This window comes from Diadema setosum, chromosome 4 (genome assembly GCF_964275005.1).
Source record: "Diadema setosum chromosome 4, eeDiaSeto1, whole genome shotgun sequence".
In the NCBI taxonomy this organism is placed as follows: Eukaryota; Metazoa; Echinodermata; class Echinoidea; order Diadematoida; family Diadematidae; genus Diadema; species Diadema setosum.
In genome coordinates, this window is record NC_092688.1 from 24054793 (window position 1) to 24070799 (window position 16007).

Here is a 16007-nt window from a genome sequence, read left to right on the forward strand (position 1 = left end):
CACTCGTTACTTTTCGTCATCAAATTTAGATTCAAGAATAGCTTTTAGCACGCATGATACTTTGAAGCCTCTCATTCTTTCTATAAAGAAAAAAAAACAACCCACCATATTCTTGAATATACTAACCATTAAATTAAAGTATGTATGGACTTTGACGCAATTAGAGTTGCATTATTGAAACATTACATTATGATTCCTTGATCCAGTGGTTAGGTGAAACATGTTGTCAACTTACTTCTATATTCAGCAACGTGACATTACGATATAAGTTGCAACATGACATCACGATATCAGTTGCAACATGACATCGAATGTTATGATATGCACAGAAAAAAAATGTATAATGCATGATTATACACTCAGCAAAAAAAGAAGGTAAACACTTTTTCAATTTTATTTTTTCTCATTTTCTCATTTTTTTCTCATTTGGCTAAAAGTTAATGCATAATATGTCATATTGAGGGTAATTTAATTGGCTATCAGCCTAGTAGGTCAATAAAATGGGAAACTTTATGCATGAGTGAACACCTTTGTTTTTCTCTTCCAAGGCACAAAAGCAAAAATTGCAAAATGAACAAGTAGTTATTCATGCGCATGTGCTCCTCCATATAACAATAAGAACAAAAGACAAATTTACCACAATTAGATACATGAATTGAGTTGCAAAAATGAACGTTTGATCTCTATGATATCTCTGAAGCCGAAGATATCAATAAAGCAAAAAATAAGGGAATGTGAAGAATCTTGGGTCAAGCCCAAATTCAAACGAAATAAGAGACGAAGCAATATTAATAGAAAGGGTAGAAATTTCAATTTGTGTTCAAATTAGGAGAGTTGTAAATAATATTTGGTTCTTAAATTTATCTCATGAATCCTTGACTTAGTAAATAAAAAGAGTAAAATAAAGAAATTATGTTTATCTAATCATCATCATGCCATCACTCCCTACGTCGTTTGAAGTTTGAGTTGACAGGAAGTTCTTATTTTCCCCCTTTAGTTTCCCATTTTGTTTTTATTTGAGGTTGTAAAGAGATAAAGAGAACAAAAACTTGTTTATGCTATTTCATTTATATCTCTCATTGTGTTAACTCTTTATGTGCCACGTTCGCACGTCCGACTCAGTCGACGGCGTGCCAACCTCGCATGTTCTGCTCAACAAACAAAGCCGCTAAAACCGATCGATAAATCGCTAATCCCGCGGTACAATCAAAGCGTTTTTCGCGCTTTTGTTCCTCTCACATATACGGCTTGCATTCTATGTGGTGATTGACTATCAAGCGATGTTCCCAACTAAGTTTGCGTGTACATTCTAAGTTTCTGTCACTGTTTTATGTGCAAAAGTCATACCTTTACAGTAATGTAGCAACTGGTAGTTCAAAAGAAAAATGTAAAATAGAATTGTCATACATTGTATGTGGAAGCAAAGTTTGGCATTCTTCTTTAACTTTGCTCACTATTATGTCCAACTTAACAGAAATTTGTAGAAGTTATACAAATTGGAAAAACAGAATTCTTTCTCAAAGCAAGACTACCTTCGTGTCTCAGAATAACGTGGCACACAGGGGGTTTCCATCACGGCACATTAAGAGTTAGAATGGCCTTTTGTTGTCATTGTTATCTTGAAGAGCATTGCCAAACGAAAGACAACTTGTCAAATTTTGCAATTTTTACTTTTGTGTCTTGGCAGGCAAAAATGAATGTGTTCACTCATGCGTAGAATTTCTTTTTGTATGAACCTACTTACTTGATAGCCAATTAGATTACCTTTAATATAGTATATGATACATCGATTTTGACCAAAATCTTCTAAGAAAAATATGACCTCGAAAAACTGTTTATTTTCTTTTTTTTTTGCTGAGAATATCTATATATATATATATATATGTATATATATATATATATATATATATATATATATATATATATATATATAATGTTTCAATTTCTATTTCATTTTCGTATTTCTCGATGGAAAATACATAGAATATTACAAAATATAATAATACAGAATGTCCAGCTTGGATATATACAAAAAGAAATACAAACATAGTACATAGCGGTCGATGTGTCATTTTCAATCAAAATAAAAGAATGCTAAAGAGAAATACGATAGAACCTACTCAAAAAGCAAAGCTTGTTAAGTGTAGGTCCCAACAAATAATATGCATATATTTACATTGCAGATCGACATTTCAGAAAATTTCAGAGGTATGGCATATTCGGGAACTCTACGTACATTAAAGGACTGCAATACTGGCACTAAACATTAGCATCATTAGATTATAATGAAATGATAGTGTCAGTAAAACATTTACAAACAAATGTGTCTCTACATATTTGTAACATTTATGTACAGTTCCTCTTGTGATGCCCGCGTGACTTCAGTGTGGTCTCCTCTTCTTTTGTCCACCTTTGCGTACAACTCTTCGATTGATGAAGGTGTCTTTGCTGTTTTGTCCACCTTTGCGTACAACTCCTCGCATGATGGGGGTGCTGTCGATGATGTTTTTGCTGCTTTGTTCACAGTTGCATGTAGTTCCTCACAAGGTGGAGGTCCTGGTGTGATGGAAAGCGGGTTGTCGATGTCATGGCTGTTATCTATTCGGATAAGGCTGTATTCGCTTGGGTAGATACCGTGAGATTTTTCACAGTCTATATTGTTGTAAAGGATGTCTTCAGAATTCATGTTTTTTGGTGAACTTAAACCGGAACAAGACATGGTATCATCTCTTCCTGAACTCGACTCAGAAGCCGAAGGAACCGGGCCATGAATCTGTTCCAAGTCGTCATGAGAGGCATGATTGATGCAGTCGTATTCACTGTCCAAGCAAGAATTGCCAAAATGAGCAAAGACGAGGTCAGGCCGTTCGCCAAAGTTCAGGGAATTATAACAGCTATCATCAAATAAGCACGCTCTACCAGTGAAGGACTGAAAGTCATCTTTCGTCATACTGCCAGTTCTGTTATCAAGGTCTACATCCTGGTATGCACAGTCTTCATAGCTGTTTGCTGCCTGTTGCAGCGATGTTTCCTGCAAGCTGTGGTATTCATGGCAACCCAAATCATTTTCTGCAGTCAGCGAAATCGTGCCGGCAGGTAGAGGAACTTCCCTGTCTACCTCCGCAGTGTCCTGGTAAACGTGGTACGGGTCCCCTTGATGAGGTGAAGCGTTTCCGAATCTGTTTCCCGCATGGCTAGGCAATGGACTACACGCTGCGCCGGCGCCGTTATTACTCGAAGGGTCAACATTATTCGTCGCCCTCTGATTCTCAATTGAAGTGTTTACAGGATGCATCTGCAGGTGACCATCATCTGAGTTGCCAGTTACCCGATTCGAAACTTGAGTTGTCCCGCGTCTTCTAGTAAATGGAAAGGGAAGAGAATTATATACTTGACACACGATTGTCACGTCCTAGGTATTTTAGCGTAAGGATAAATTAAAACTTTTTTTTTTCCTTGAATTTGACTTTTGCAGCAAAAGCATGCAAGAAATAATTCCATGATCCTCCAATGTCCTCTCTTGTGCAAAATTATGTTTTTTGCCAATTTGTTTCCTTAAATGGTATAAGTAATACGCACTACATAACGTATATATACACACGTAGGATATTATACATTATTATTAAACATTACATAAACGGGACAGAGAGAACCGGTCGGACACGCATCTTTTGACAGATTAACAATTATCTTATTACCATGTTTACCTAATGTTAGCATTTAAGATTTTGCGTATGAATTTGACATGCCTTCGACAAGAGGATGATGTTCGTGTCAGTTTTTTTTTTTTCGATATCAATAATTATATTTGGAATTTTTATATGTATTTTCTTGGAAAATATGAATTATAATGTACACATACATACATCCGTTTATCCAATAGCACCGACCTTCTGAATACCCGTAACACATGAAAATCAGCCGTACTTTGTGATTCATAGTTATACATATATCATAATAATTATTTACACACAATGTGTACATCATTGCATATTATATAACTTTATCAATAATGTAACGATGTTAACACGTGTCTTGCCCTTAAAAAGATAATAATGATAACTTATAAACAGATAAAACGGGACACACCTCTTCTGCTGGTGGTGACACCATGCCATGGAAACTGTGACAAGGAATAGGAGAGCAGCACCAAGTAGTGCTCCAAGGATGAATGTAATAAATTTCCTTTCAGGAACTCGGGGATCTGTAAGATGATTCATTAGGTTGGACGATCGTTACATCGACAAGTAATGTTTCCAATATTTTTTTTTTTTCATATAAGCACCGAAGAATCGATGTATATTATTATACATAGATTGAAATGATACTATGTAGCAAAACATTTGACAGTTGCCCTCACATTTAAAATTGACAGAGCAGAACACAGCAATGGGGAGTGCAGGACAAAAAAAAATGAACACGCAAATAAAGATATCATTCATTGATTGTGTTAGATTTACACTGAGAAGCAACTCACTTGAAGAAGACATAGTGGTCTCATGAAATGCCGTTGGCTCTCTGGTAGACTGTCTGTTGTCTGTAACGTGATAAAGAACAACGACATAAGTGTTTTTATAATGTGTGTGTGTGTGTGTGGGAGTGTGTGTGTGTGTGCGTATGTGTTGTTATAATTGAACTGTATACATCTTACGCTGAATCAAGAATAAACGTACATGAAAAGATTACGTATTTGTCTTCTCTGGCTCAATTCGAATCGTCAAATTCTTTGAAGACATGAAATCTCTCTCTGTTTTCTTATTTTCATTTTGTTTTTCTTATCCAGCATTTTAGCATTTTTTTTCTGAATGATAATCACTTCCTATTCTTTCGAAAACCAGACAGTGTATAAACTAATTCAAAGACAATTTACAAAACCTTTCTTGGTAAATGATGTATTAATTGGTATTACATCATTAACGATAAGCAAACTTACTTGATGAAGACACTGTTTCTGGTGTTGTCAAATCTCGAACATACTGTCCTTTCCCTGCGCACATCAAAATTGTAAATCAGCATCATCACATAATAATCACATAATCATCACATAATAATCACATTATAATATATCATAAGTTGATGTAACTCTATGTACAGATAACCTTAACCAGCAACATGTATTCGTATTCGTCATGCACTTTACTTTTTACATTACTATATCGGTGCTAGGATCATGCTCACTGAAATGATAAATCTACACGTGACCCTGCACCACAAAACCACCACCAAAAAAAAAAAAAAAAAAAAAAAAAAAAAAAAAGTCGCCAGACATGATTTTTCAGTTCAGGGAAGATTCTGAAAGGGCAGACTCCTGGCTTTAAAATGATGTATAACTCAATTCAAATGGACTCCTCTAACCTATTATGAATATTGGAAAGAAAGAACACACTCTGGAAACGTGTGAACTGAGAAAAGAGGCTCTAAAGTACATGATCTATTTATTCAAGCGCTTAATCCTTACCAAGCCGTCCTAGCTGTGCGATATGACAAGGACAAAGCACAGGCCGGAAGTCAACCACCGGGGCAACAACAATGAAGGGATAATCAGATTAAGCTGAGATTGAGCATATTCTATCAAAACATTCTCTCCATGATTACTGCTAACTTTCAAACCCGTACCATTATTCTTTCACAAGTTATTAGACTTAAAGATAAAGAGTGTGCAAATGATTTCAAGAAATGAAAAGGCTCCTGTAAGACATACCTAATCATTCTACTCCCCCCCCCAAAAAAAAAAAAAAAATAGTTGTAGAAAAACTGGTGAAACACACTTTCCCATTCACGTTATTATCCAAAACTAAAGAATAATGTAGAAGAAGGATAGCTCTTTTAAAAAACATGAAAAACTGAAGATTGACTTAGTTGACCCATTTCACCTTTTTTGAGTCCTCACGTAAAATCAAGGAGTGCGACTTTGTGTTTGTTTTGTGATGCATGGTCACGTAGATACTGTGAATCACGGAAACATAAGAAAAGGCAAAGAGTAAGTTTTCTAACTTGACATAATTATTGAGTATTATGTTGTATAATTTTGTGTGATGTTGTATTGCAACATGATCTTTGATATATTGATATATTACTGAAAGTAAAGTACTTAATGTAAGTGTGCCTTTTTTTTAACTTTCATGTGACACTTCCAAAGTGGCACTTCTGCAGTCTGAACTTTAGGAAAGTAAAGAAACCCAAATCTTAACTTCTATATCTCCTATTTTAGAGGCGTATAAAGTTCATGTAGTAGAACAATTTGGATTTGTGCACACACGAAACACAAATAGAATTGATGAGCAGCAAAGGCGTGTTTGCGTGTGTATACCTTCTGGATTAATACCAGTTGGGAGCAGGCGCGGTAGGGTAATGTGCTGATGCTGGTGGGCCCCCTTGTTGTGCGGGGTAGTGAGCACAAAGAGTTTCTTTGTTTTGTTTGTTTTTATTACAATTAATCATAATTTTACCCATTTGTCCCACTCCCCTACAGTTGTTTTTGGTACAATGTATGTCTGAGTCCCTTTCTTTTGGATGTTCTTTTCCTCGTTTCTCGTTTTAACGTGATTTTCGATATATATAGTTCAGTCTTGAAAGGCCAATGGCCTACTGCTGACTTCCACCACCATTACTTAAATTGTTATGTCAATCTCCATCACACACCTTTTAATTATGACTATGTATACTTACTTGAAATTATATTGGTTTGTATATGAATATTTTGATTGATTGTATCTCCGTATGTTTTTCATTGAATTTGTGGAAATAGTCTTGAAATGAATTGAATTGAACTAACATTGAAAAAAAAAACACAACGTGTCGTTAGCTCTTTTGGAGCCTGTTTTTTTGCCTATGGAGTGATACAGAAAAACGACCCTAATCTTACCTTGACAATAAGATTACAAATAATATATCCTTTGCTCTAGGCAATTTATCGTTTAAATAACTGAAATAACTGTTTATATTTTGGCTTTTTAATCTTCATTGAAAGAAAGTAAAAAAAAAAAAAGGAAAAAAGAAAATGAGTGAGCTCAGCAAAATGTCTGGTTATAAACCTTTTTTTTTTTTTTCCATTTACTAGTATAGTCTCCGGCATAGATAGTGCAATGAAAGAAACAGAAACAAATAATACCATCCAAATCACACACACACACACACACACACACACACACACAAATTACGTTTGCACACAAACACAAATTGTTATTTTTTTTTTCAATCAAACAACAGGCTTTCATCATGTAATACTCACCCGAGGTGTTCACTGCATTTTGTGTTGTCGAGGTGACAATATTGACACTATGCCATTCAGTATCTAAAAAAAAGTGCACACAAAAACAAAGGGTAAAACTAGAATAAGTGTAACATGGGTAAAAGGAGTGGAAGTGAAAACAAAATTCATGGAAAAAAAAAGTACTGTCATATAATAATTATGTACCTTTTCTGGAATACTCAAAAGTTTAGGGACAGAAAATGTATGCAAGTACATATATGTCAACTCTCTAAGGCTACAAAAGAATAACATAATTTTTCAATTTCATACACGGTTATTTGATATAATTATACAGACTTTGTGATTATCATTGTATTTAAGTCGCACGATGGTCAACTGTCATGAGTTGCTACTTGAATAAACAACAAAACATGACGCACAAAAAAAAATAGATTTGTTAATTTTCAGTGTTTTTTTATACTTATTCCTGAAAAAGGACTCTTATTTTTGGTATGCTAACGCGTTCAGACACGATGTCTCTAACCAATTAGACCCAAAATCATATCCACATTTTTTTAGAAGTTTACGTTGTAGAAATCACTACATTGTTGTATATGCAAATGTCATTGGTTGTGTTGTATATTTGTTGTCGGAAATGAAATAAAATTAAATGACAAGAATATAGGTCACTGTGTGCAAACATCACACATGAAAATCAATTCTTACTTCAACTATTCATCTTTTAAAATATAGAAAGGCAATGCAGTAACAGACCATTTGTTCCACTTTCGACCGGTCGGCAAGACGGAACTGACGTGTTCCAAACCGGGAAGTACGTCGACCATCCGGGTAGTTCCACACACTGCAACGTACCGTTGCCATTGATAATGTACCCTTTGTCACAAGTCAGACTTAACTTGGACCCATACCTCGTGATATTTGAGTCCCACTGACCATTTATCACATGTCCGGGGAGATTACAGAACCCTACCGAAACTATAAAAAGAAGAGGAAAAGATGAATGCCTTGTAAAGTATGTATCAATGTAGATATCAAAAGAAAGCACAAAGCAACGATTTGGATTTTAAACCCCATTGTGTCGATGAATAATGCTGAATGTACATTTATATCAGAAATTTGCACCGAAGGTCCAGTATACAACGCATTGCCAAATTGCATCATTTTCAGCCATGTTTGCGTTTCTTTACACACCTGGACAATAGCTGGCATGGAAGTGGGACAAATACCGAATATTTTCGTGTACTGAACATTTTCATGGTATCAGTCATTATCAGTGTAAAGAATTGTATGCATAATTATGTGAAATGATTTAATGATCTTTAGTAAAAAAAAAAAAATAATAAAAAAAATAAATAAATAAAACCATGCAGCAAGCACAGACACACAAACACATTTAATTAAATCGACTGCTTATTTACAATGAAAAAAAAAAATGTTGAAGAACTTACCCTAATTAAAATTCGAGGTTTGAAAGCACAGTTCAATGATATCATGTGATATCAACAGGCCCTACTTTTTTAGCAAGTGCATGTATGTATTTAATTTCCTATAGAGAAATGTGAAGACCGGAGATTAAAACATTTTTGCAGTGTCCGTAATAGTATTGTCTTACTGGTTGTCATCGAGTTTTAAAGGTCTTTTTTTTTTTCAATACGCCATGAAAGGGTAAACCATAGTGCGTTTGAATAAGATCATAACCCAAAAGCATTTATCTTTAAAAAGTCTTAATTCTGCAAGTTTTTATCGTTTATTTCTTGCACGTTGCAAATATCCTTGAAGATTAATGGGTTATCATTTCAGAACTGGAAACAGAATCGCTAATGATAGTTTGGAAAAATAATTTTCATGACCATTTCTGAGTTTATATTGGGTCATTTATGTATGGTATTTCTTCACATCGACAACATTTTTTTTTTTTTTAATTTTGAAACTTACTGTTATATAAATAGTAGACAAAATGGCCGGGTTCAAGCTCTTCCTGGATGGGACATGTCCAGTTGTGTGAGTAGCTTCTGTCAAAAAGTACGTCGGCAGTCGCTTTGTACTGGGAGCATACACACATTTCTTGGTGCATGATGGCAATCTCGTTATGTCCTGGTTCCCTTCTACAGATAGATATACACTCTTCATCGGAATGAACGTTTAATCCATGTTCAGACAGCAGGGGGAATGCTTGTTGGTTGCCTTCGTAGCATCCGAGAAAACCAGGCTCTGCGTGAAAACAGAATTATGGTTATTTTACCCTGCGTACCTTCAACATAATTTACTGCTTTTACATAAAGTTGAGTCTAGCATTGCCCCCATTCCAGGTATACCCACAAATATTTTTAGCGCCTTTCCGATTAAACTTTTATGACTTTACAGTTTACAAAGCCGAATGAGACAAGAAATTTCAGTACCAAACTACTGGTTTATGACAGCAATATTATATACCAACTGTATATCATTTATAGAATCTGCATTTTTTTTTATAGAATGTACATGTCTAAGACATCAGACCAAGCAGTAAAATACCAGTAAAACAAAAACTACATAAGAAGGAGATATATCAGGCTTTATCATGGATTATCCATCCCATGGGCATTCATTTCTAGCATTCAACTTTCATTGTTGTTAAATTTTCGGTTAAAAAGGCATTTATTTTTTTTTTAAAGCACGTTTTTCAGTACTTGGACACGAAATTATCATTTTTTCTTTGTGATAGATTCATGATTGGTCATTCATTGCGTATGATTGAATACCCTTTGACTCTTTATACTTGACACTCATTAAAAAAAAAATCTATTCTGAAGAAAATTATAATGTTTCAACATAAATACCGTCCCGTCACACTTTCAGGTACGACGGAGTGCACATAATGGTAGTTGCGATGGGACGGAATTTATAATCCACAATAGGCTAGAAAAAGGGTATTGACTATTAAGACTTGGAACAGAATGAAATGATATCAAGTAAGACCGTATGGCACATCTGTACAAAGAGTTATATTGTAAGTGGTCAGGGGTATTTACGGATCTTTCATCTTCCCTTCAGTTCTTTCATTTGTATCTCTATACCCTAACCTTTAATTCCAATTTGGCAACAATATCAATACTTAACTATGATGTTATGGAAATTAGTTTTTGCTATGATGATATCGTATGAAACTGCTTTGAACAATATTGTCTGCTAATAGAATAATGAGTGCTTGATTAACTCTTTATGTGCCACGTTCGCACGTCCGACTCAGTCGACGGCGTGCCAACTTCGCATATTCTGCTCAACAAACAAAGCCGCCAAAACAGATCGATAAATCGCTAATCACTGCTAATCCCGCGGCACAATGAAAGCGTTTCTCGTGCTTTTGTTCCTCTCATATACGGCTTGTATTCTATGTGGTGATTGACTATCAAGCGGTGTTCCCAATTAGATTTGCTCGTACATTCTAAGTTTCTGTCACTATTTTATGTGCAAAAGTCATGCCTTTACAGTAATATAGCAACTGGTTATTCAAGAGAAAAATTGAAAATAAATTCGTCATACAATATCGAAACAAAGCTTGGCATTCCTCGTAAACTTTGCCTACTATTATGCCCGTCTTAACAGAAAGTTGTAGAAGTTATACAAATTGGAAAAACATAATTCTTTCTCAAAGCGTGACTACCTTCGTGTCTCAGAATAACGTGGCACACAGGAGGTTTCCGCCATGGCACTTAAAGAGTTAATTTAATTTAGGTTTTAACGATCAATGTCATACTTTTGTAATTCAAGTTCCTATTCCGAGCATTCAATTTCACACGTTCCGCGCTTGCAGCATTGAATCAGCAGTCAAATTCAAAATCCGGTCATTCGAATTCACTATCAGAGCATTCAAATTCATTGTCGGAACATTTCAATTCAAGAGAGGAGCACGCATTTCGGCAATGAGCATTCAAATTCCAGTCAAGCTGGCGACGGAATCTTGTCGGTTATTCAAATTCGTGAATAGGCAACTATGTTCCAACTCAAAGGAGTCCTGAATTTAATTAGTGTGGGGCCGTGTATGTGTGTCTTCTCCATTTAGCTTTGAATATATTGGGATTTAAGATGAAGGTTATTTACTTTGCAGTATAGAGGTCCACCTGTTCATTGAAAAATTTTAACTCGGGTTTCACGAAAAGGAATATACAGGTCACAACTCATGCACATAAAAGATCCCACTGCATTTTATTCATCGCAAAGAGCAGGGTGTTTAACCCAGTGGTTCCACCGTGCATCCAAATGGACACCATGGAAGACCAGCTATTGCAGCTGAATGTGAACTATCCAGCCATCATGTTAGATTGAAAATGATGAAACAATCAAGCAAGCAAACAAATAACAACCAAACACACATTTTACACTATTTAGGCCTACAGACGAACATAATACGGAAGGTTGGTTGACACCTTGGGACCCCCCCCCCCAAAAAAAAAAAAAAAAAAAAAAAAAAAGATCGACTACATTGAACCTGATATATAACATTATTCGTCTTCTTTCTATCATTTTTGCTATCTTATTGGTTTACTTTTGCGGGACTATGTGAGATCTCGGTGTGTCAATGTGTCTTTAAATTGATGCATAATCAGTACGTGATTACTGTCAGAGCGTCATCAGCATGCGCAGTATCATCAAGGAATATGGTTATGTTGTCGTTCAGTTGTTTGGATGCACTGCTGATTGAACCTTACAATTTAAAATCTATTGAGATGAAAAACAAAGAATACATGAACAGAAAACAATGTGGAACCTTTGAATAGTCATAATTACACTATATGCAAGCCTCTTTTTTTTTGGTTGTGTATGCCCTTTCTCCTTTCTTAAAAAAAAAGAGAAAAGTCTACTCCATTTTCCTCGTTAAAATGATTGAACGAAGTAGGAACTTGATTCTGAAAATGAAATTGAACGCTCCAAACAAACTTACCGGGACTACCATATGACTATTGCATGAATTTGAATGCACGAGTAGGAAATGCAATGCTTTCATTTGGAAATTGAACGCCCAAAGCGTGAATTTGATTTAACGGAAACAAAATAGAGCTCCCCTTCAAATGAAATTGATCGCTCGGATTCTGAATTTGAATGCCGAATATTAAATGAATTTGAATGACAAAAAGTATGAAATTGAACGGGAAAACCCATATTAAAAGGCATTAGATAAAATTTGATACTTTGACATAAATAAATTTTCTTTGATTTTTTTTTTCATTCCGTCCCGTAAGCGCACACGCACCACCCTTTCACATCATTTAGTAGTAACATAATCATAAGCCATATTTGAGACACCACATCAGAACAGTCTTCCACCAAATGCACGGTGGTCTAGACTTCGCGAGAAGACAGTAGGCCCTAAAGGGTATCGCGTAGTCGATGCATACACATGTACGTGTAATTTTGTGCGGAGAAAATAACTTTTGACGAGTCAACCAATCACTTGACTTGGCTATTGCTCTTGAAATTCATGGAGAGGGATATAAAATACAAACATACCAATCCTTCGGTGACTTCAGTACCAATATTGACGTCACCTAATGCACACAGTCTCTCAGGCCTGGTATATTTGTATTTTATAAGTTACATCTTATGCAGCTCTGAATATGACACTCCAGTGTTAGCCTCACCTCGACATTTAAGTTGGACAGCGTTGTTTGACGAACAGTTAGTGGTTGCCAGTGGGCAATCTTTTAAACGTTGAAACCTGAAAGAATCTATGCAGTAAGATCACGCAATAAAGTTAGAAGTTGAGAAGCCGTTTTACTTCTTTATCAAACCCTTATTATCACACTCAACAATAGCTTTGTCATAACTTCATGGTAGTATACAAGTTTTACACTATAAATCATGGAAGGAGAAAACTATAGAAATCGTGGCAATGTGCTTTTCGGAAATTTGATTTTGAGACAAGTTAACCATCATTGATATAAACAAAGTTTATTAAAAAAAAATTGTAAATGTAATTGATGTGCATTGACGACCTGGCCTCTAGAAGTACTATTTGTCTTTTTCCCTCTATCTTCCCTTTTTTCAGATTATATTTTGATCATGTAATGCTACTTTCACGTTATTCTTTTATGCTACGTTCACAACACCAAAGTTAGAGCCTGGGTATGATAACCGAAAATTCGTTTCCAGCGTTCCTTTACCCGACCATATCTTGCAAACTTTTTCGTTGTTTTGCTAGTTTGTGCTTTTTTACACGAAATATTGATAGATAACTCCATCTCTAATCTTTTTTTTTTCCTGTTCGTTTGTTTAAAAAATCGCACACATTGTATTTCATAAATTAATGCAAATTATTCAGTCATGGTTTCAATTTTTTGTCGACGTACGTTACACTGCAGCTATACCTTGAGGTAGACATGATAGGTGCTGAAACTTTTTCCTTGTTGCTGTACTGGGCAACTTCTGAGCCGAATAATTCTCTGCCGCTGGGAAGCCAAGTTCCCCGCAGACCAAGTCAGCAGCTATAGTATTAAACCCATTGTAGCAGACATACCCGTCTGATCCGAGCACAACTAAACCTTCCAGCAGAGAGGGCCCATTAACCAGCCTCACAGAGGGTATTTCTTGAAAGTGAAAAATAATGTACATATACGACTTGTGTATGGTGTATACATTAGTTTCGAAACGCTTCATGTACTTTCGTTTATTATATTCACGAATTTTTATGTAGAGCAGAGATTTTGCAGTACAGTGTACATACGTGCCTTTTGGAACAATGAAATTTTTAGAGTTTTCGTTATTGTAACATTTAGAAAAGCCACTGAACTATACACTAGAGTCAGTAAGAAAGTCGAATTCTGAAATAAGATATTGACCGCCTTCAACATTATTATTTTTTTAAGGATAATACTTTCCAAATTGTTTTCATTGCACAAAGCAAAGAAACAAACAAACGAAAAAAAAAATCATTCATCCTAGTGGTGTTCGAGCAATCCTCATTATTAAACATTATGCAATGGAAAAAAAATGAAGCAAAACTGAATTAGACCGTATGCTCTAACTTTGAAAGTAACTTTGTTCTTCCAGAGTTCGCATTATTATTTACAATGGTAATCGCTTTAGTAAATGTCATGGTAGTAGTCTACGCCGTTTGGCAAACAGGTGAAATTAGGCACATATAACTTGTTATATTCATCTCTGCGTTTTCCCCAAATGATTAAAAAAACTGATGAAGAACAGGAGAGAAGACAAGGGAACAAAATGAAATCAACACTTTTTAACAAAGAGTCATTATAGCCTTATAAACCAAAGACATCTTTAATCATTGCAAAGCGCGAGTATTACACTTACCATCATAACACTTTACGTTCAACTTGAAATTTGCAGGGTATATATAGAAACCGTGACAGCTTCGTCTCATGGGTCAGTGATAAGACGGGCGAAGTCTGTACGTAATTTAAGATAACTATGTTAGACGTCTTGTTAGCTATCTCATCTAATACTTGGAATCTCATCACCCTGTTATTGAGAGACTCGATCTCAGTGAGAATTCTCCGTCCCATGGGTGCCTGTACGACCCAACCATCACTGCTGGAGACGCAGTTTTCCTCACACGAGAGGAAGCGTTCTACAGTCCCTTCCGTACAATTCAGAGTTAAATCTGTGGGATATGAACAAGACCAAATGGGAACAGTTGCAGTTATGTGGTCTACATGATTTCAAAATGTCACATACATTTGGACTCAGGTCTATGATTTGTTTCAGTAGGCCTGAAGATAGCATTTGCTTCGTCACGTTAATTTGCGCGTTATGCCTGTTTAAAGTTTGACATTTTGTCGTTAATGAGTGCACCAAAGCTCAGGTTAATCAAGTTAATAATTCATGGTCCTTCAGAACGGCTTTTGTCACATATTATCTAATCCTTTTTGTGCTTTACATTTAGTAAAAGATGACTCTGTTCACGCTGGAGGACCCTTATCTTATAGGAGCTCCCTTTCTAAAGGGCTGTTTGTTTGTTTTTTTACTTGTTTATTTCTTTTCATCTGTTTATTTTCGGTGAAGTAGAAACATCTAATTTCGATAAAAATGTTCTCGACATGATAAATTTCTTAACTGACGATTTTTAGTTTTATTGTAGAGCATACTGAAATGTGCCACATTTTGAACTGATTAAGGTACTCAAGTTAGATTGATAATCAAAGAATTATCACACGCAATGTATTACATGGTATATATACTATATCGTATCATATCATATCATATCATATCATATCATATCATATCATATCATATCATAATATCCAGTTTACAGTAGAAATAAACGTCTCAACATCTAATTACAACAGGAAATAGTTACAGTATCGGTAGGAAAATGAAATTTCTAGTTTACTGAGTCTCCAGTCGACTAATGTGTCTAGACGAATTATAAAGGATAGAACATGAGAGCAATTGACATTCCTTAACGTTGGTATTAGTGGTCTTCCCAGCATAAACGATTTTGAAACGAATTGCGATACTAATTATAATGTTAATGCTACTTACAGACTGCATCCGTCGAGAAAATTTGGAAGACGTAACACAGGATCACACCAGCAAATGATGATACTATGGCAGTCATTCTGCTTTCGATATTCAACACTTTACCAGGATCTTAACTATTTTGAAACCGATTTTGACGTTATACAATTTATATCCAGTGAAGGCATTCGCTGCAGAGGCCTGTGGATAAACGCGGAATCTTCGAGACTCCAAATCAAGTCTTCTAGGGCTATAGAAGAATGAGCAAACATCACATTAGGTAGTGAGGGAGAGGGAGGCACACTATGTCAGCCAAATTTTGTCAATCTGAGAGCTC

The 16007-nt window shown here is 35.5% G+C and overlaps 1 protein-coding gene across 1 annotated transcript; it reads right to left on the bottom strand.

Moving 5' to 3' along the window:
* Positions 1 to 2329: 2329 nt before the first annotated feature.
* LOC140227730 (uncharacterized) lies at positions 2330 to 15770 on the bottom strand. Its single transcript, XM_072308138.1, has 12 exons — positions 15695 to 15770; positions 14671 to 14813; positions 14504 to 14525; positions 13558 to 13776; positions 12832 to 12918; positions 9149 to 9424; positions 7967 to 8188; positions 7232 to 7294; positions 4934 to 4987; positions 4478 to 4537; positions 4090 to 4204; positions 2330 to 3359 (listed from the first exon to the last, which is right to left on the bottom strand). Exons 1-12 carry the CDS (start codon positions 15768 to 15770, stop codon positions 2330 to 2332), a joined length of 2367 nt encoding a protein of 788 aa, XP_072164239.1.
* Between the last annotated feature and the right edge of the window lie 237 nt (positions 15771 to 16007).

Bases quoted from the DNA above. Each gene is read 5' to 3' on its own strand.
- LOC140227730 (XM_072308138.1), bottom strand. From the start codon at position 15,770: ATGACTGCCATAGTATCATCATTTGCTGGTGTGATCCTGTGTTACGTC. The intron at 14,814-15,694 runs GTAAGTAGCATT...CATATCCCACAG, and splicing joins TTTCTCGACGGATGCAGTCT to ATTTAACTCTGAATTGTACG. The intron at 3,360-4,089 runs GTGTGTCCCGTT...TCCATTTACTAG, and splicing joins TGTCACCACCAGCAGAAGAG to AAGACGCGGGACAACTCAAG.